Source organism: Aulonocara stuartgranti (assembly GCF_965226115.1).
Source record: "Aulonocara stuartgranti genome assembly, chromosome: 22".
NCBI lineage: Eukaryota > Metazoa > Chordata > Actinopteri > Cichliformes > Cichlidae > Aulonocara > Aulonocara stuartgranti.
In genome coordinates this window covers 21,144,255-21,164,599 of record NC_138957.1, presented here as the reverse complement: position 1 = coordinate 21,164,599, position 20,345 = coordinate 21,144,255, and the positions used below count along the sequence as shown (strand labels likewise).

The window sequence follows — 20,345 nt, the reverse complement described above, 5'->3', positions numbered from 1 at the left end:
GAAGGAGAAAATGATCTAAATATCTTAGCCCCGCACAAATTTAGCTCTTTTTTAAAATTACTGTTAATCTCCACAGACAATTTCAGTCAGTTTCCACACCTATGTGCCAGTTAATTATGTTTACAGTTGATATTTTTATTCACTGATACATCACACAACCATTAGGCTAGGTTATTTAGATCATTTTCTCTTCATGTTTTTTGTACTTCAATGGTCAATATATTCACAACATGAACCTAAAATTTCTGTAAATATGCCAAAGTTATGATACATTAAAAGTCTGCTGGTTTGGCTTTATGTGGAGTGTCACACTTCACAACATTTCTCTTTTCTTGTTCTAACTCTGCCTCTCGTTCTCCCTCAGTTCTAAAAGCCGTCGGCTCGGCCTTGGCTATCGCCTTCACTGTGATGACCTACCATTGCCCGCTGGGCTCCTTCCTGCCTGACAAAGAAAACCAGAACATAACCTCATCAGTCATCTACTTTTTGAGAACCTTGTTCTCATCTCTTTTCGCCTCCGTGCTGCCCTGCTTCACCTTCATCCACTTCATCTGCTCTTGGCTGGTTTGATTATTCTTCGCTTGGCGATCCAAGACGAACTTCATGGAAAGTCCTTGTGGAGAATGGCTTTATTGAGCCACTGTTGGCCTCGTTTGGTATTTTGACTGGTTTAATGTGGCCGAGACAGGACTGCGCTCTATCATGGGTATACACTGACTGATATTTGCTCCTCAATACTGTGTGGTGCTGGAAGACTAGCACACATCCTCATGATTTTGTGATACAGTACAGAATACGTTCAGCTTGTCAAATTTACATAAATCTTTGATTGTTACCAGTGTGACTCTGAAGTGCTGTACTGTATGTTTGTAAGTTTTCTCCCCAGCAAACACAACAACCCAAAAGGCAGAGGAAGATGGTAACCATAGCACAAAAAGTTGGACTTCTGGACATACTAAAAGAAGGTAGAAGTTACCGTATTTTTCGGACCATTATAAGGCACACTAAGTGAAAGAAAACAGTCAGACAAATCAAACTTTACTCAATTCATTCTTCTTGCTTCCTCTACTTCCGTAAGCTACCATTGATGTTGAATTATCTCGCAGCTGTTCTATTCCCATGTTCTGGACCTGAAAACAGGGTTTGATCTTTGTTTTCATTCTATAATACTGCACCTATTTTTCTAGGAAGGTTTGAACTTTGAGGGTGTTTAAACAAGATACAAACGTGTGAAAATTGTCTGGCTGCTCCTGTCTTCTAAGACTTTAAGTTAGAAAGAAATACAAACTTTTCTGTTAATGTTCTGTAAAGGCAAAAAGACATTTATGCAATAATCATGATTTTTCTTTCACATCTGTTTTAAACCATGGACTTAAAGCCCCGACTGTGTCTGTATTAGTGTTTGAATGTATAAAAAGAATGAACAGGTGAAAGAGATCGGCTGCAGGCTCAGGAGAAGGAAAATAAACACCAGAAACAGAAAGAAGGCAAAACCAGAGATAGGATACTGTAAAAGAGTGAGACAGGAAAGAGTGGATATCGTTTGATTATATTCTAAAATTCATCGGTGAACGTTCCGACTGTGTGCTTCTCTGCAGATGTCAAGATCTACAGGAGTCTCTCTTGAGCTCAGCCAGCGGCTACAGCAACTACATAGGGATCCTCAACTGGTGTGTTGTCATGCTGGTGAGTTAAACCTCAGTACATGTCCACGCAGAAATGAAAATGTACACCAGCGTGGCTTCCAAAACTGCATAAGATTTAGAAAGTAAGACCCTCATTCAGCTAAATCTTACAGGTCTGGACAGTCCTTGTTAGTCTTTCCTTCTGCCTCAATACTCACTGTACTGCCATCTAGTGGTGGCATACTAACATGTACAACTCCTTGTGTTTGTAAGCTGGAGCTATTTCAATTGATCATGGATCAAAGTTGGATCTGTAGTTATATCACTGTGGATTCATTTTAATACACCATAATGAACAAATTAAAATTAAATGATACTTGAAATTTAAATTGTTGTCCTTATTCCTCTGCCTGTGTTTTTTGAGGTGCAATTGTGGCACAGTCCAACGGGTCAGCAGTTAACACCAATGTCTCCTATATGCCCCGTATAGCCGTTGCCATTCTGCTTCATTACCACATGCTGAAACCTTTGAGCCTCAAAATGCTGCCTGCAATAAATATATTTAGATTTGACTTATAGTTTGTTTTTTGTAGTTGAATATTGTGTATCTGTCATTCTCTAAGATTCTTTAGTGAAAATCTGAAATTGTGATATGCCGAGTTAGAACATTTTACTTCTTTGAGTATATTGTGAAAAATATACTCAGCAAAAAAAATTGACCTAAGTCTGTGTCTTCCAGTGGAGGATCCCAAGTGTTCAGAACTCAATGAAACTGTTCCAGGTGTGTAAACACAGAGACACTAACTGCATCACTCACAGTGGCTCCAGGAATAAAGCAAGAGTCAAGAAATATTTGCCTGAAACTGGAGCGGCCTTCAAACATATTTAGATTTGGCTTATAAAGAAAAGGTATCCTTTTATTTGTTACTTCTTAAAGGAAATTGATCTTTCTAGGATGGTGGAGCAGCTGCTGAAAGCTGTGAGTATCAAGACTGCACATCAGAGACTTTTTCATTTATACGTCAGACTTGTTCTAAATTAAATACTTGACTTAATCCCTTGATTCTGGTGTTGTTGCCTGTTGTTTTTTGTATTGTTTTAACATTTTTGAAGTGAGATTTATACTGTCTCAAGAGTTACATTTGTTAAGCAACAGTAGTTCAACCTTACCAACCTAGACACCTTTTCCTCTCTCCTTTTCTAATCCTCCCCCTGGCTGCCTCCTCCCAGGTTTCTATCCATCTAATATATTCTTCTGTTGGTTTTGACATTCCTCTCTGAACTTTGTGGCAGAGCTGCTGCAGTTTGGAGACCGGGAGTTCTACAGGGACTGGCGGTGAGTCGTCAAGCATACATTTTCTGTGTGACTCCCGAGTTAATGTGATGGCGTGAATTGATGTACGTCCTGAGATTTGATTTTCACCCAGGTGTCATCCACATACCTGAACCAATGACTTGGTGGTGTTTCCATGGTAGGAAAACAAAGCCCTCTTTTCCACCTTTTCCATGTACAAATTGGCCACAATGAGTGAAACTGGGGAACCCATGGCACACCCATGTTTCTGCCTGTGGAACTGACCCATTGTTCCAAAAGCAAACACACTTGGTCGATGCTGAGAGTGTTCCTGTTGTTGAGGTTGGAATCATCCTGTAATCTCTTACGAACTACCTCCAACGCCTCCATGACTGGGATGCAAGTGAAGAGAGATGTAACATTGTACAAGACCATTGTTTCATCTGCCTCCATAATGACATCTCTCACCTTCTCAACAAAATCCAAGGTGTTCTGGATGTGGTGTTCAGAGCTGCCTATCAACGGGTTGAGGATCCAAGCCAGAAAAATAGAGATGTTATAGGAATTTATGAATGAACATGTGTAGTAGATTTGTGGTCTGCTTTCTTATGACAGCTGGCCTTGCATACAGGTCTCACACACATGGCAGGATTTCCCTTTATTTCATGCTGTCACGTGGTAGTTAAAAAAGCCTCTTTATTAATTTGGAGTCTTAATGAAGCCTTAAAAAACTGCGCTGCATGCACTTCTTCATGAAAGTAGCCACAAGGGGGCAGCTTTGAGCCAAGATGGTCAGAGCTTTCCTCAAATCAGTGGCCAGTTATTCTATTTAAATTATATAAGAGCTCATTGTGGTCCATTTTCAGGTCAGTGTGAGACTTTCTGCTGAATTACAGAGTGCTGAGTGTTTTAGATAGATCGGTGGGTTGTTCTGCGTCCTGGTGCGTTACTATGGTAATGAGGCTATGATTAAGGAGGCTGCTCTTAAAAGTGAGGAAGTGAATTCCCTCCTCTGTGTGTGTGTGGCCTGCTTAAGGACCTTTGAGGAAGTCAGTTAATGTCTCCCAGAGTTTGTGGAATGAGGAAGTAAAACAGATGATGAATGATTCTTTCAGAGGACTTTTAAATGATCAGAGGAATAAACTGAAACTCACCTCAAATTGTTTTTATTTGTGGACATGTTTACACATTCCTATTTATGAAGCCCGGCGTGTGTTACAGGAATACTAATATGCTGTTACTGTCCCTAATACATATAATAAAATTATCTGGAGCCTATCAGTGATCTAATGGAGGAAAAAAACAATATCCTGTGGCCACTTTGCACTAAAAAGGCCCAAAGCAAGCCAAGAAAATTCCCCCCAAACCGAACTGAAGAAGCTTCTTGGATGAGAGGTGAAACGTCTTCAAGCAACTTAAAGAAGTCCAGACGCTTTTCTTTGCAAGCTCCTTTGACTACGATGACCCGGATGACTGAGAACCTTCACAGACATTTCCCCCCAAACCATTACACCAACACTAGCAGCAGAAGCCTTAATCATATAAGGCAGGATGTTCGTGAGCTGGTGCAAGTCCTAGCTTTAGTTTCCTGTTTTTGACTGACTGACACCCAGAGTGTGGTCTTCTGCTGCTGTAGCCCAGGTTCAGAGATCCTCTTCAGCATACCTTGGTGGAAAAGCAGTTTGTGAAAGCTCAGTGTGAACTTCAGCAGGTCGTCTCGATCGTGTCTACATCCCTAAGTTCAGTTGCTGATGGGCTGATTTTGATATTTGCATTAACAAGCGGTTGAAAAGATGTGCCTAATAAAGTGGCCAGTGAGTGCATATTTTAAATAAAATTTTAAAAGTGTGTAATTCTTCCTGATGACATCCTCCTCGCCGATCATAACAGTCAGGTGTAATGGAAGCTCCGGCACCCAGAGAGCTGTAAATAGACACCACTGTGCAGGCACACAAGTGTAACCGAACCTCTCCCAGCAGGCATTGCTGCAATGGATGTTAACTCCCACCTTTCTCTCTCGCACTGCCACCTAAACCACAGGCAGGTTACTTTCCCTGACCCTGGTGAGGAGACGTTTCACTAAAACTTTGATCCTCTAAAGTCAGGCTTTATAAACACTGGTTTAAAGGACATCCGGTTAAGAGCACGTGTACAGAGTGAACCTTCACACAACTATAACTCCTTCTATAAGTGAAAGCTGGTGTATAAATGAATAATGGCTGACCCCCCACTAAATGCAGCTGCAATACTGGCAGCGCATTATTACCTTGTTTTAAAATGTCTTAAGCTGTAGATGCTGGTTTTGCTTATTGTAAATTGCATTTAAGCTTTAATAATGAGTAATAAATCTTAAGTTAAGAAAAAAAAGTGCCTTTCCAGGTTGTGTGTGTGTGTGTGTGTGTGTGTTAGCCATCCTCAGCTGCTGCTATACACCAGCCAAAGGAACTTTCTTCCCAGCAGCTGCAAAGCACCTGTGCTTGTTGTTTTATTGCTTATCTATAATACATGGGTAAATAATCTAACCACTCATAAATAAAGCCTTTCATATTATTAGAAGCTGAAATGAACCATTCAAATTGAGATTCATAGTTGGGTTCACTGATGGAAGTGAATAACTTCACCGTGGTTCTGCAAATGCATGCAAATCTAATGAAAATGTTTTCCCTCCCCAGTTTTCAGCAGTAACTTTCCTGCCAGAGCTGCCTACCAAGTCGCTGCTCTCCCCAGAGTGAGTGTTAACCACAGCTTTACACACCTTTAGCACTGTATTACATTATGTCACACCCACTTTAAAGTCACTGCTACTGTGCACATATGGATGATGTCATGAATTTCATTTTTATGCTGATCAGAAACGGAAAGGTTGAAAAAGGAGGGATTTGCATTTTATTTTAAACCACAAATTAAACTATTAATCATGTTTTCCGGACTTAATTTGCTTACACTGTCACACAGCGGAGACTCTGCTGCTATTTGGACAAATGAGTAAATGTACTGCAAATGCCGTTTTTGGATTCGGTCAAATTGTATAAGCTAAACTCGTATTTTCCTCATGTTCAGTCCTGTTTTTCCACTGTTTGTTCAGTTTGGGTTAAATTTACATTAAACGCCAGGGAAACAGCTGTGCGGGGAAAAAGCACATCCTCACAGTTTCAGAGAAGTTGAATTCAGAGAATGCAGAGGGTAAATAGCAGACAGGTGCTGATCATCAAATGCACTGGATTATCTGATGATCAGCAAGTGTGAACACCTTTGTAAAAGCAGAAGTTTTGGCGGTTTGCTGGTTTGGATCATTCAGCTGTGTGTTATCAAAATGCCAAGCAGGGACATTTGTAATGATCTTATAGAAGCAAATAATGCTGCCTATCAGTCTGACTTTAAGAGAGCTGTATATAAACAAATACCTGCAAACTTCAATGAACTGAAGCAATGCTGGAAAAAAGAACAAGGCCAAATTCAAGTTATTGCTGCTAAAGGTGGATCTACAATTACAGAGTCATGGGGATCACTTGGTTTTTCATAGGACTACAGAGATTTGTACAAAAACCTTTTGCGGGGGATTTTGAATGACTGTGTGTGTTCATCTTTGGACAATATTATCATTTCATATTTTGCCTCAATCTGCGTCTCCTCCTTTTCTCCTCAGGGTGGGCTGGTGGAAATTGAGGCAATTGTTGTTCTCGGTCCTCTCTCTGACTCCAGACTAGCCGGCCGCATCATTAACAAGCTGTAGCGCCACCAAGTGTCATTATAGATTCAGTGTGGAAGCCTGATTGTTTTTCCAGATAACACCTGAAGAGCCACGCTGAATTTCACCAAAGTCTTTTTCAGTCTTTCAATATTTAAATTTACAACAGAGCAACATTGAGTTGTAACTAGTAAACAATTGCTATGAACAATTCAAAGCAATTTCCATCTTCTACAGATCATTAGAAGAAGATAGACAGGATACAACCTTTTACCTTAAAAAGAAATGGGAAGCTGAACTGACCATAACAGAGAAGGGATGGGTTAGTATGTGTGAACTACAACACAGTACAACGAATTCGCCGTTGCGGAGGGAATTTTGCTGGAAAAATTTGACGCGTTTTTTTCATTACACCCAAAATTATAAGTAAACAAAGTCCACAGAAATGTTGGAGACTGTGTGGACATTCATAGATGTCCACACATTCAGTTGTTAACACCTCAGAGGCTGCTCATTAAACAAAGAGTAGGGATCCAGTGGGACTGGACACTCAGATGGAAAAGCCCCAACATCATCTGAACCTCCTCTTGGCTTCTGGTTTGATAATTTCACTCATTAAAAAAAAAAAAAAAAATGCTGTATCACAGTGTGACATGTTTGCTTTCATCCTGCATCGAATTAAAACACAGAGTATATGTGTACTCGGTTTTATTTTAAGATCTTTTTAATTTTTCAACAGCTTATTGCTAATTACAGATTTTTGGGAATACTAAAAATCATGACACATCAGGAAAAAAACCCTCTTAGATTTACGCCTACTTTAAATATGATAATAAAATCAAAGCTAGCTACCCCTCACCCCCCAAAAAAGAAATATAATATCTTCTAATATCTAATATACTTTGGCTTTCGTTTTCACAGAAACAAACTCTTAGGTTTCAAGAATAAGTTAAGGACATACAGTTTATGGTGCTATTTCATTACAGATAATAAATAGTAATCTAAGCTTCTCTCAGCTGTTTACTACCTGTTACAGATAAAGAAACCTAAGTGCTGTTGAACTCTATTCACAGTCAAAGAGGAGAGACTGCAGACATCCAGGAGGAGGAAGAAGGCACAGTGGTGACTGAGCACCCGGACTCAAAGTGGTTTCCACGGGGTCTGGATCTTGGCAACAAGACAATGTCTTTCTTTCTCATACACACACACACACACACACACACGGACATACTTTCACTCATGCGTGCAGATAAACTCCTCTGTGCAGTCGGTCATGTCGCACGTCACTCACTGGGAGCTGGAAAAGAAACGCAGAGAGGAGGACGCATATTGGAAGAGTTCAAATACCAATTTGTGGATCATGTGACATAAAGAGGAAGCTGCCGGGATGCTCACCAGGTGTCTCGTCTGTTTTGGGCTCTGAGTCAGTCGCTCCGGCATCCCCTTTTTCTGTTTAGAAAGACAGCAAATTAAGACACGAACAAGCCGTCATATTTAAGCTGTGTTCTTCTTATTTTGGCCTTTAGGTGCTGACCAAACACTACTGTCCTCCTCTGTCCACACAGCTGGTACAAACTCTCCTGAAAACACTTGTCCCCAGTGTTACTGCACCACACACACACATTTTAGATCAGTTTGTTTAAGGTATCAGGTTATGTTATGTGAGGTTTATTAGCCCTATGACAGACTGGCCACCTGTCCAGGTGTGGTGGGCTCAAGCAGAAGAACAAAGATGAGTGTATTTTTCCAGGTTTGAGGTATTTTGTCTCTTTCACCAAGTCAGAAATGTGAAACAGCTCGATGGACTGTTAGGATACTTGCTGCCAGCATTCTCGGTTGCCTTATGATTACATTTTTAAAATATATTTATTTAAAGCCCATATTTTGACTGGACAGTGGAAAGAAGAAAGGAAAACTGGTAGTAACTGACCTTGCGACAGACTAAGACGTGCTAAGCTAAGCTATTGTAGTTTAGAGTTAAAAATATAAACATAGAGCTAGAAAAACTGTGAACATAAATCACCCCCTTTCAAATGTTTTAGCACTCTAATCCTGTCAGATTTCCAGCTTGCAGCATAATGAACACAATAACCAGAACCGAGTTGAAGTGTTAGCATGTTTGCATGCAAACAAACAAAACATCTGACTGTGTTACAGCACACTCCCAAAGTATTGTTGTAGTCTGAAGTGCAGATTTTGCATGAACTTGAACTAAAGCCTCCCTCCCAAACAGAAAAGGAAATTAATCTCCATGCAAACACCTTTAATCTGAAGGTGTTAAAACTTATATTGCAGAACTAGGAATAGCAGATTTCCAGCAAGTCGTTCCTTAAAAACAACCTGTAGCAGCGTCAGAAGTGGACGAGCCGCTCTGTCAGCTCTGCTTATGTGACACTCGATCCTCTCTCTCCACTGGCTGTGAAATGGAGGCGTGGAGGCTCAGCCGTCCCGACATCGCTCGTCGCTGGTGGAAGCCCTATATGTGTTGGAACGCTCTAGTTTCTATGTGGACTCAGATTGCATCTTAATGATACCACAGTGACAACAAAGTGTTGGCAACACAAACACATGCTCCATCCAGCATCTCTACACAGGGCTGTGGCCATATTTGAACTCAAAGTGAGTGAAGTTGGATGGCGCAGGGGGTGAAGATCATGATTTTCTAACTATAATGATTAAATGATGAACAGTTAATCTGTGAGACACATCCATGAAGATTTTATGGTAGCATTACTTCATGAATATTTTTTGTACAATTTTTATTCCACTTTTGGAAACTCTAGGAAGCCTACAGTCTGAGAGCAAAGTGCTCTGTTGGGATAATATGGCTGTATGAGGTCTATAGTCATGATGGGGACTAAGCAATCAGTGCTTTGGATCTGGAGACGCTAATATTGTCTCTCTTTCCAGTTACCGTCAGAGTGTTTAGACAATCTGAATTGTAAAAATATCACTATAGTCTAGGACTATGAATGTAAGTCTAAGAATAAACTTTATCACAAGGGAAATTTTTAAAATTAATTTTAAAAGTAGAGCGACTATCTGTCTCCTAAACCCTGACAGCTCTAGGAAACTCTATTAAACACAAGTAAGCCAGCAGGCGGAGAACAAAGTGAGGTCTTTAACATTTGATGGGGCCTGATTATTCATGATTTTGCATGTGAGGAGACAGGTTTTAAATTCAAGTCTGGATTAAAAAGGGAGCCAGTGAAAAAAAGCCAATATGGGAAAAACATGCTCTCTCTTTCTAGTCCCTGTTAGCGCTCTCACTGCAGTGTTTTGGATCAACTGGAGGCTTTTCAGGGAAATTTTAGGAAAACCTGATAAGGAAAAGGAAATCCAATAGTCATGTCTGAAAGTAGCACATGCATAAAACAGTTTTTCAGCATTGCTCTGAGACATGGGCATTCATGCTTCTATTTTGTGGCTAAAAATTACTCCAAGAATCATCACAGATCTTAGACTGAAGACACAAGAATACATTTTTATAAATAAGCAACATTCACTTAATTTCGCCCACTACAGCAGCATCGAGTCTCATAGAAGCTAAAACCTCTAAAAAGTTTGGTGTTTGATGTTTAACCTGCCACCCTGCTCGGCCCGCTTTACTGCAATGAACACTTTGCATCAGACAAAGAGGAAAATGAAGTTGACCTCATCATCATTTGCTACCTGCTCGTCATTTGCATCACTAAGTAACTTTGTGATAGCAGTGAGTGCAATGCTGCTCTTGTCATGCAGCTTCCTACAGAGCGCTTCCATGTATAGATGATCGCTGGCGGACAGGCATGCAGAGCTATTATCACAATGCAGGTCTGAAGAGCCTGCTGAGGTGCTGTCTTGGAAGTTACAGCAGAAATTTCTAATTTAGAGTCCTACTCACAGCAGAGGGCTGGGAGGCAAAGCAAACACAACAAATGCTTTATTTCCAAGTTTAAATCACACAAATATCCTCAATGCTTTTGGCCAAACAAAAGCTATCAGCTATTTTTTATCCTCTATCAAAATGTCAAATCCCTTTAGTGACAGCTGCCAGGTTTTAATAAATGTTACATTTTACAAGGTAAACCCTCAACAACATCACGCTTTGTGTGTGTTTCAGTCAGTGAAACTTCAACAAGTAGTCTAATCCACGACTACACAAAAGCGTGTAATTAAAAGAATTCATACGAAAATTTAACCTGATCAGTTAAGCTTGTGCAATATGCAGACAGATCCTTTAATAGGTACTGATCATAGGTGTGACCTGGAAACGCATTCTTGTGGCCACCCCGGTGTGTTCATTAGAGGCCAAAGTCATGCCAGTGTGTTGTTGGATACTGCGTAGTTACTACAGTTGTGGAGGAACTAAAAACGGAAGAGACATTACGTACCTTTGTACTGCGGCATCCCATGTTGAGGTGGAATAGCACCGCTCAGGTTACTGTTGTACATTTTATCCATCACTTGTTTGGACACATTAATTATGCGACTACTGTGGTAACTTGTTCAAGAGGTGTCAAGAGAGAAAATCTTCCACTCCAAATGTTCTGAAGTGTCATTTTAAGTAACCCAACTTATGCACGCACACACAGGTTCTTGTCCTTGTCTGCCCGATACGTTTCACGAGGATGTGAGCAGCGATTCCCATAAATGTTCACCTTTGCATGAATTACAACGAGCATTTATAATGTGCATGTTTATAAGCTCAGACTGAAGATACAGTGGTGTTGTCATGTGCAGAAGAATTCAAAATAAAACATTAAAACATTACAGATTCTAAGAATATATGTAGTAAAAGGCCTTTTGTGAGTATTTAACCTCATTCCTGTTTGTGACTCCCGCCTACCTGGCTCTGGGGCAGGAGCTTCAGCCTCTGAGGAGCTTGCTGCTGTCTCAGCGGTGCTGTCTCCTGCTGCTGCTGAAGTCTCAGCGGGCGGGCTGCTGGCTGCATCCTGAGACTCTTCTGCTGCTGGTGGAGTTGCAGCTGTGGTGTCTGCAGACGCGGCTGTCACGGCAGGCTCTTCAGCAGGCTCATCTCCAGGCTTGGCATCGCTTCCCTCAGCAGGTGTCTGGTCTGGAATAGTTTCACTGTCCTCAGCTACATTCCCATTTTCATTGGCCGCTCCTGTTAGCAGAAAAAAGCATGAGCAAACATTCATTCAGGCCGTTTATTTGGATAATATGAACAGCTAGTTTTATAGATTACAGCTGCAATATAGATTACAGTAGATATATAGTTTAAACACAGTAATAATGGCTTTCACTTAAAGCCAGACATATTATAAGGTATTTATATTATCAATATTAGTGAAAATATGATACAATGTTGACAAAAAACTCTGTTTATATCATATATGTACAATAAGAGTGAAAGTCCCGAGCAGTGACTGTGAGCCACAGCCTCGTATAGCACAGTTTGACACCAGGGTCATTTTCACTTTTGGTTACCAATGGTGATCAGGTTCTGCGGATAATTTTCAGTGCTCCTTTAGCTGAAATTGATTTTAAACACTCATAGTATTTTTCTATAAAGCTTTCTGTTTCACCTCACAGATCGTTGAAATCAGTGGACCTTGAGTTAAGTTTAATTTACCAATTCAAAAGAAGTCATTTGAGGACACGGTGGAATATAGAGATCTAAAAAACGAAGCATATCTGCTAAGAACAAGCATTCCTGAGTGATACTCTGGTAGGATCAATATTGTGTTTCCTTTGCCTCAGTTTATTTTTTGCTTGTTTTCCCTCCAAGATGGCATCACAGGTCACTTATCCAAAACCAGAGGGAAGAGTTCATCTGTGACCGGCCCATGTTAGGCCACAAATATTCTATTAACATCATCCAACAGTGGATAACTAATTCTATTTATTTTTGACTGTGAATGTTTGAATGCAAACCATGGAAGCAGGAAGAGCTGAGAATCCATGCACTGCTTCTAAAACACAGGGCTAAAGTATAAAAAGCAAAAAAAACAAAACACAGCACGAAGAACCAATGCTCACACATAAAAGGAGCCTGACAGGAAGTTAATGTTTCTATTACTGAGGTTAATAAACACTTAAATACTCAAACAGCACAGTTCTATAAACAGGTTGCTGCGTGACAGGGTGCATCACTTCCCTGTTGACTTTTTTCGGAAGAATTTGCATTGCAGGTATTTGCATGGATCACAAAAGTCTTAACTCTCAACTTTTAATATTCTTAAAGCTCCTCGAAGCTTGGCGAAGAAACAAATTACTTCTTGAAACAGGTGTCACGAAGGAGCAGTGACGACAACATAAAACTTCAGAAAACATTATTCTACATGCTGTCTTTGTGATTTTGGGTCATAATTGGAAAAGTTGAATGAAGGCTGCTGATTTAAGGGGACCAATAAAGCCCACATAGACTGCATGTAAAAGATAAGATAAGATAAGATAAGATAAAAAGAACTTTATTTATCCCGAGGGAAATTCTTTTGTCATACACATGCTCAATGCAGCAAGAGAGATATCAAATAACTGTAACAAGTAACAATACAAATATATCCTGGATGTAGATGGATAAACTGATCAAGCCTAATTCTAGACTAGATCCTCTGTTCATTTTTTGCCATGTCTGTCTGCACTGAAATAACTTGTCTTTAAATCAACAAACTTTTCCTCCTCCTCCTCTGTTGGGAGTGACAAGTGACTTTCAGTGAAACGAGTCAGGCACATGCAAACTTAAGAAAACATCCTGATGGATTTCCATGTGACCTCTAAGACACTATTTCCAGAGCACAGGCGGGAGTCACAAACAGGAATGAGCTGTTTAATTCCATGCTGCTGGGAAATTTACTCACATACTTATTAAGCAAATTTCTCCTTGTCACTTTAACAGGGTCAGTGGTTTATCAGCTAAGTCCATGAAAGTACTGACTTCTGTGTATGTGTCTCCATGCTTTCAGGGCAGTAAGCAGCCTGTAATGAGTGCAAAGAGACACTTGCTCAGAGGTGGTCTCACTTAGTGAATCTTTTACCAGTTTTTCTTTCACTTATGTCAAACAATGCTTAAGCCTGCAGAACTGCACACTCACATTTCCACCATTCAAATGCATCAAAAGTTTTGTAAAAAATGACACTTAAAAAAAATTTAACATATTTTTTTTAATCTTGAAACGCACCACAGCCGGGGCCATCGCTGACCTACTACAACAAAGGAGCGTCCAGAGTGGCTTCTCCATTTCCTAATGAAACTGTAGACTGTCACTAAATCTGCTTTCGTGCCCCCGTCTCTCTCGAAGAGAGGACAGAGCCAGGAACCACCGTTAAATAATGACAATAAACTTTCCCATCCTGTCACAGTGGAGCTCTGCCTCATTAAAAATAAAGACATCAGATGCTGTACATTTGCATTTAGACCAAGTCCTTATCAGAACAGTGCTCACTTCAGTATAATTAAAGGGATGATGCAACATTCCTACCAGCATGTTAGAAAGTTATTTACTGTGTTGACTGAATGAAAATAACCATATAAATTTGTTAATCAAACCCTTTTTGAATAACAAATCTGAATTCAATAGAAAGTAAGTTTAGAAACAGATGCAAAGTTATTTTTTAACTATATGATGTCGTTTTTTTTGGATGAGAGCTTTGTTTCCAGTCAAACTCTCACATATTTACTGTGACAAAATAAAACAATATCAAATTTGTCCACTTGCAAGATACTTGCAGTGAATGGCACATATCTCCCGACTGGACAGATGTTTATGTTTTCAGAAATCTCACTACCTTTATTTAATATCATATACTTTACAAGTATAAATGTTTTTTGTTCTTTTTGTTTTTTTCTTTCTTTGTCTCACCTGTAGTGCTGGCTCCGTTGCTCTCCTCGAGCTTAGCGCTTGGTCGAGTCGTATCTACCGCTGAAGTTTGGGTACTGGTGGAGCATCCCATCCTGCCCTGTGCACACAGAGGACTGTGAGCTCAAAGTTAAGAGGTGAGGACTGACTGTGCCTGCACTGATGACGTCGTGCATATATATCGCTTCTGTAAAATGAGAAACCCTCGGAGGACAGCCTAAACGCACCGTCTGGTCGCTAAATTCCTTCAGTTCCGTGCGTAATTACGCACATTTCCTGCAGTAAACGACTTCAGGTTGTTGTGTTGTGGTTGCAGGTCTCCAGTTGGGCACGCAGGTGAAATGTTGGCTTTTGTTGTGTACTGTAACTTAGGCTGTTTCCCTGAGGCTGGCTCAGGGACGAAAATACATTATTCAGTCAGAGCGCAAAGGCCACCTCTTGGGGCGGGGAAAGTGAAGCGCGACGCTCTCGCCACACCAACAAATAGCTCTACTGCCGACGTGCCACTGAGCAAACATCAATAGTAAATAGCCCTAATGCTGGTATAGCTTACAAAATATTTAATTTAGCCTTGAGTTTGTCATTTTTTATATTAATTAGCTTGCTTAACTGTAATATTAGAATTTAAGTCATGATCATTTTAATTATATAGCAGACGGTCTTTGACCCAAAATGCTTAACAGGCGCACACATCTGTAATTCAGGTCTCAAGAGCCTAATTGTATAATTACATTTGCATAAACAGACAACATAATAAAATGGATAATTAAAAAATAATAACAAAAAACATATATATATAAAAACAGTCAAAATAATAGAAAACATTTGTGTGACCAATCCACGCGGGACCTCAGACTTGACCAAAAGCAACTGAAAATATGTTGGTCTTAAGAGCCGATTTAATTTTTTAAATTGTTGAAGTTCTTGTGAGGTGTGGCAAGCTATTCCAGAGTTGGGGGAGCAATGTCAGCATTTAGTTTTTAAACATGAAGATGGCACTGAACTCAATGAACTCGAGGCAAATTACGGAGTTAAAAAGATTCCATTCACCATTTGATTGTCAGAAGTATAGAAAATATTCATAACAAACCAAACTAATAATCGATGATTGATTTGATACTAAAAATCGACTTAAAGCAGCCTAATTACATTAAAAGTAGGACACTGGGTGAAGAGGACTCAGTTAGATCGCTGCAGCGAATTTCAAAATAAAAGCACAACCGTTCGGAAGTGGTAAAGTACAATCTTTAAACAACACATCGCTTTTTAACACTGATTAAAAATAGTTAATCTTCTGAGTTATTATTTATTATATTATGCAAATGACATTTAGTTGCATGAATCCATTTATGTATTGCTTTTAATATTTAGGCATACTAAAGACTACCATAATACACATTTTTTTAATGTAAAACACCACAGATTTGCTTAAGTTTAGCTATAACATATTGTTCAATTAATTAATTTTTTAGTAAAAGGCTAAGTAAAATGTTTCAAATAGACGCGTTTGTCCACTATATATCTCACTGCAGAAGTATCTGAAAACGACCCTTAGCCGCCTGCCCAGTCCTGTTCTGCGCATGCTCGCCGAAGTGATACGAGCGCAGTGCACCATGGGACTTCCTTTCTCTCCGAGGCCATATTGGAGTTAACTCACAGTAAGACGAGCTCCGAGTTTTATTTATAAAATAAATATGATTTTCGCCACATTTTCACATTTTGCTGTGACCCACTCTTTAACGACAGTCCTCTGCTATCCTCCTTCTGCCCGCAGGTTGGCCGGTCCGGACTAAACCGCAAACATGGTGGCCGCAAAGAAGACGGTGAGCGAGGCCGGAGTGCACGCGCTACTGCACGGCCAGGCTTCACGTGGAGACGTGTAACTGCCGGGGCCTGCTAGCTAGCGCTGTAGTACTCCGCTTAAAACTTGATATTTCTACTCAGTGTCACTTAGTGTTGATTTTTTGCTGCTTTAAATCTTATGAAATACTTGATTGTTATGACAGTGTTTATTAGTGGCCGCCCGTTTAGTTCATGTTTAACTGTACCGGCAGTAGAGCTAATGCTAATTCATAAAATCTAATAGAAAATGACGACAGCAACGTGGACCCTTCCCCCTTTAATATAAAGTTAAAACATGTTTAAATGTGTGCGCTTTTTATGTGTCCTATTATAGTTATCATATTTATTATATTCGATATGTAGTGGAGTGTGAGAGGTGTGTAGCTCCTGTACTGTCACCGACTTCAGATTTTGATATATGTGTGTGTCTGTGTTCAGAAAAAGTCTATGGAGTCCATCAACTCCCGTCTCCAGCTGGTGATGAAAAGCGGAAAATACGTCCTGGGCTACAAACAGTCCCAGAAGATGATCCGTCAGGGAAAAGCCAAGTTGGTTATCCTGGCCAACAACTGCCCAGCTCTCAGGTATATTAAGACTTTCCTAAATATATTTTTCTATACACTATTTTAGCTAAGGAATTGAAAGGGATTCAGTGTGCTACAAAGAACTATGACAAGTTTAACAATAAAAGGAATTCTTTATTTCTTTATTATTTTAAAAAATATTTTTAAGTCAAGTGAGGTTAATTAATGGGAGGGCACTGATGCAAACATAAATTGGTATTACCTTATTGAGCTGCTACATATGTGCTAGTGAATAAGACGACATTCACCAGTGAATGTTTCTATTGTTTGTTGTTTCACATCAGTATTATTCAGGCTAAATGTTCAAAGATGGCGTAATAATGAGCAAAAACATAAATAGTTCAACTAATTTTCAATAGTAAGAATCTGTGTACCTGCAAAGTAAATGACCAATTATCAACACTTTCTCTAAATCTTACTGCATTGATCATAGTGTATGTATATATGTCTGTATGTACCCTGCCTCCATTGCCACTCTGAACAAAATTTTACACAAACATCGTCACACATGGAGAGGTTATTTAGAAATTATACACCCCAGTTGTTTGGATTTTCATATCTGTTATCTTCCTGTGAAGGTGGTGATACGTTTTCCGTTTGTGTGTGTTTGGTTTAACGTACGTTGCTTGGATGCAGGCGTGAGGCAGGTGGTCTATCAGATAGTTGGTCCCATCCTTGTAATTTCTGTGCAGGTTGGAAGGTTGTACTTGTTGCGCTGTCTTTTAGTGCAGAGGCACAAAAGTATACATGTGTAAACTTAATTTTCAGTAGGTAAGGACAGCTACATGTTTGATGTAATCATACTCATGTGATACAGCTAGCAGATGCCAGTCATAATTCAGAAAAGTTTGGGATCTCTGCTATTTATTGTACACTAATTGTCTCCAATATTGATTTGTAGAAGATGCTGAGATATTCATTACAATTTTAACAAATTTCATCTAAATGTTGATTATAAAGTGGTTAACTCAAAAAAACAATGTGCAGAAACTTCTCTACAGTCAGTATAATCAAGTGTTAGAAGGATCTATGGCTGTACTTATCTGCACTTGTTTCTTTATATTTTAAATTGTCCTGTGTCAGCTTTACCCTTTGTTGCAGTATTTGACCACATGTGCGTTTGGCTCACATTTACCTTTATTACCTGTCCAGGAAATCTGAGATTGAATACTATGCTATGCTGGCCAAGACTGGTGTCCACCATTACAGTGGAAACAACATCGAGTTGGGCACAGCCTGCGGCAAATACTACAGGGTGTGCACACTGGCTATCATCGACCCTGGTGAGTACTCATTTTTGTTGTGAAACCTATCTTCACTGAACCACTTCTTAACCTCCACAGGAATTAGATGTTATATACGCTGTGGGAGAAAGTGTTAAAAAAGCCCAGTGGGATGTTTGAGGCACCAGCTGGTGTGCATCACTGCCTGCAAGTTAAATTGATTTGTGGGCGGCGAGTTCACAAACATAAATCTAAAAGAATTTCAGCCAAAACAATATTTTAGTTCCCTAGGAGATATTAAACGTTCCAGATGTAACTATCTTAGTTAACAAGTACTAGAGGGACAGCATTTAACACATAATATGGAGAGTAGCCAGGAGGGAATGATTGTTTTTAGGTCTTTGTTTTAGCACCCTGTTCTTAGTTTGAAAAGCCACTGGGACAAATGACCATAATCCATGAATCAACATAACATTCAAAACAAGCTTTAAAATGACAGTAAATATCTCAAAAGTGACAGATCTGACACTGATATGGTGGACTTCCCTGGGGAGTAGATTGACACCCCCCCCCCCCCCCCTCCTCTCTTGAGCCTGTTAGAGGCAGATGCTGTCACTAGTCCCACTCAGGACTAGTGGTTTGCTAGATGAATGCTAGTCAGAGCTTTTAGTTGAACTGCCAGCACTTTACAGTCAGTTTATATAGAGATCTTCCAGTGGCAACATTTATCCTCACAATGTCATTATTGTTTTATTTGTGTGGGGCATTTAAAGACATGCAGCATTTCTTCAGGCGGTATAAGTGTGCGTCTTTGTATATGTGGCAGTGACTCTGACTCTGCTCCTCTTTTCCTCTTCAGGCGATTCTGACATCATCAGGAGCATGCCGGAACAGCAGCAGCCTGCTCAGTAGATCTGTTGTTATAAATAAAGTTGGTGTTAACAGAAAGAAGCTGCTGTCTTTTCATTTCTGATTGCTGTAACCTTTTCTCTCCTGTGTAGACAGTTACAGGAAGCTGTTTAAAGAGGTCTTTCTTCATAGGATTGTCACCTCATAAACCACCAGGATCTGACCATTTATCACACAGTCAAAATTATGCCATTTTATTTTGTTTCCCCGTCACTTACATAAAGCTTCGGGATGACTGTGTGCTGCACTGTGACTGTATTTGAGTAAGGACACTTCAGTCACAGGCATTAAAAGCTTTAAAAGGTGTTGGCTACATTTGTTACACATAAAGTTGATGTCCTCTGGATCTTCAATGCTAGAACCAAAAACAAAGTGGTGCAGGTCTCTTGTAAACATAGCTGACTTGATTTTTAAAATAAACCCCTTCTCTAAATGCAGACTTAATAAATTTAGCCTCCTGGTTGTCAGTCACTCTTTAAAAGCCTCAGATTAATATTGTCGATGTAATCTTTTATGTAACTCATCTGGAGATTTTAACCGGCATGAACAAGTGTAGGTGATGAGCAGCATCATTTCTCAGCGCTTGTGTAACGTCAGTGTGTTGGACAAGTCTTGTATGCTGTGAGTTCACATGTAGCAGGGCTCCCGGCAGTCACTGAAACGCATAACTGGTGTTAACCAATCAATGAGGCTGTGGAGTTTCTGTGTAGCTTTTTACTTCTACAGAGGTCACGGCGTGGCCACAAAAATCCTCTGCTGTAGCGGATGCCTTGCTGAAGGGCAGTTTGGTAGCGTGGGTGGATAAAGCTGATTAATCCTTTCATGTTTAACTGCTGATGCACGTCAGACTGAGGCTGACTCGGGCCTTTTTTATTTTTTTTGGTGCCCTAAATTGTAGCAGTTGCATCAGTTGTATTAAAAAGGAGAAGCCTGCTCTCAGGATTTCATCTGAGAGAGAACCACTCAGGGAAACATGAACAATTCAGAGCAATGGCAGATAGACAGGGGGCCTTACATATGACAGAATAAAGAAAAGTTTGCCTGAGGAGCAGAGAAAACAATCTGAGGATGACCATGTGATGTGATCTTAAGGCTCTGAGCACACTGGGTTTATCTCCCATAGACCTATTTTTAGAAAACGGCACATTAAAAATGAGATTTTAACAAAGTATCCAAATCTTTCTTAAAACAATGGAAATGTGCATGGACCAACTTAGTGATTTTAAACTTTAACATCACCATATGTGTTTAGCATTGATCATAATAATTTTAAAAATGCTGGTAACCCCCACACATATCTTACATCCCCAGCAGCCAGGGCTTAATAAAAACCGGCTCTGGTTCGAGCCTTGAATGCAGCAGACTAGTAAAGATGCCT

At 39.9% G+C, this 20,345-nt stretch overlaps 3 protein-coding genes across 9 annotated transcripts; 2 read left to right on the top strand and 1 right to left on the bottom strand.

Annotated features, from left to right (window-relative positions):
* The first annotated feature begins 547 nt into the window (after positions 1 to 547).
* Positions 548 to 7,753, top strand: LOC309698482 (2-iminobutanoate/2-iminopropanoate deaminase-like). Of its 5 annotated transcripts, XM_082520944.1 has the most exons (7): positions 548 to 706; positions 875 to 965; positions 1,599 to 1,670; positions 2,365 to 2,406; positions 2,919 to 2,961; positions 5,592 to 5,647; positions 6,566 to 7,276. In XM_082520944.1, the coding sequence occupies exons 3-7, from the start codon at positions 1,599 to 1,601 to the stop codon at positions 6,650 to 6,652; spliced, it is 300 nt and encodes a 99-aa protein (XP_082377070.1). In that variant the 5' UTR covers positions 548 to 706; positions 875 to 965; the 3' UTR covers positions 6,653 to 7,276. The 5 variants fall into 5 exon arrangements, with proteins under 5 accessions (XP_082377070.1, XP_082377068.1, XP_082377067.1 ...); XM_082520942.1 differs by lacking the exons at positions 2,365 to 2,406; positions 6,566 to 7,276 and adding an exon at positions 7,681 to 7,753 and having other exon boundaries at positions 1,599 to 1,686; XM_082520941.1 differs by lacking the exon at positions 2,365 to 2,406 and having other exon boundaries at positions 1,599 to 1,686.
* On the bottom strand, positions 7,312 to 16,211 carry LOC309698481 (uncharacterized protein). 3 transcript variants are annotated; one of them, XM_082520939.1, is made up of 5 exons: positions 16,143 to 16,211; positions 14,413 to 14,509; positions 11,436 to 11,714; positions 8,003 to 8,056; positions 7,312 to 7,904 (listed from the first exon to the last, which is right to left on the bottom strand). In XM_082520939.1, the coding sequence occupies exons 2-5, from the start codon at positions 14,501 to 14,503 to the stop codon at positions 7,891 to 7,893; spliced, it is 438 nt and encodes a 145-aa protein (XP_082377065.1). In that variant the 5' UTR covers positions 14,504 to 14,509; positions 16,143 to 16,211; the 3' UTR covers positions 7,312 to 7,890. The 3 variants fall into 3 exon arrangements, with proteins under 3 accessions (XP_082377065.1, XP_082377066.1, XP_082377064.1); XM_082520940.1 differs by lacking the exon at positions 16,143 to 16,211 and adding an exon at positions 14,637 to 14,858; XM_082520938.1 differs by lacking the exon at positions 16,143 to 16,211 and having other exon boundaries at positions 14,413 to 14,858.
* rpl30 (ribosomal protein L30) lies at positions 15,999 to 19,009 on the top strand. The gene is made up of 5 exons (XM_082520947.1): positions 15,999 to 16,067; positions 16,184 to 16,232; positions 16,690 to 16,835; positions 17,988 to 18,118; positions 18,918 to 19,009. Exons 2-5 carry the CDS (start codon positions 16,212 to 16,214, stop codon positions 18,968 to 18,970), a joined length of 351 nt encoding a protein of 116 aa, XP_082377073.1. The 5' UTR covers positions 15,999 to 16,067; positions 16,184 to 16,211; the 3' UTR covers positions 18,971 to 19,009.
* Positions 19,010 to 20,345: the final 1,336 nt, after the last annotated feature.

What these genes read in the sequence shown, in the direction of transcription:
- LOC309698482 (XM_082520941.1), top strand. An exon ending in ACTGGTGTGTTGTCATGCTG is followed by an intron (nt 1,687 to 2,918) that starts GTGAGTTAAACC and finishes ACTTTGTGGCAG; the next exon opens with AGCTGCTGCAGTTTGGAGAC. An exon ending in AAGTCGCTGCTCTCCCCAGA is followed by an intron (nt 5,648 to 6,565) that starts GTGAGTGTTAAC and finishes TTTTCTCCTCAG; the next exon opens with GGTGGGCTGGTGGAAATTGA.
- LOC309698481 (XM_082520939.1), bottom strand. Translation starts at nt 14,503, where the DNA reads ATGGGATGCTCCACCAGTACCCAAACTTCAGCGGTAGATACGACTCGA. An exon ending in CAACGGAGCCAGCACTACAG is followed by an intron (nt 11,715 to 14,412) that starts GTGAGACAAAGA and finishes TTCTGCTAACAG; the next exon opens with GAGCGGCCAATGAAAATGGG. An exon ending in AGCTCCTGCCCCAGAGCCAG is followed by an intron (nt 8,057 to 11,435) that starts GTAGGCGGGAGT and finishes CTTTCTAAACAG; the next exon opens with AAAAAGGGGATGCCGGAGCG.
- rpl30 (XM_082520947.1), top strand. Translation starts at nt 16,212, where the DNA reads ATGGTGGCCGCAAAGAAGACG. An exon ending in TGGTGGCCGCAAAGAAGACG is followed by an intron (nt 16,233 to 16,689) that starts GTGAGCGAGGCC and finishes GTCTGTGTTCAG; the next exon opens with AAAAAGTCTATGGAGTCCAT. An exon ending in ACTGGCTATCATCGACCCTG is followed by an intron (nt 18,119 to 18,917) that starts GTGAGTACTCAT and finishes TTTCCTCTTCAG; the next exon opens with GCGATTCTGACATCATCAGG.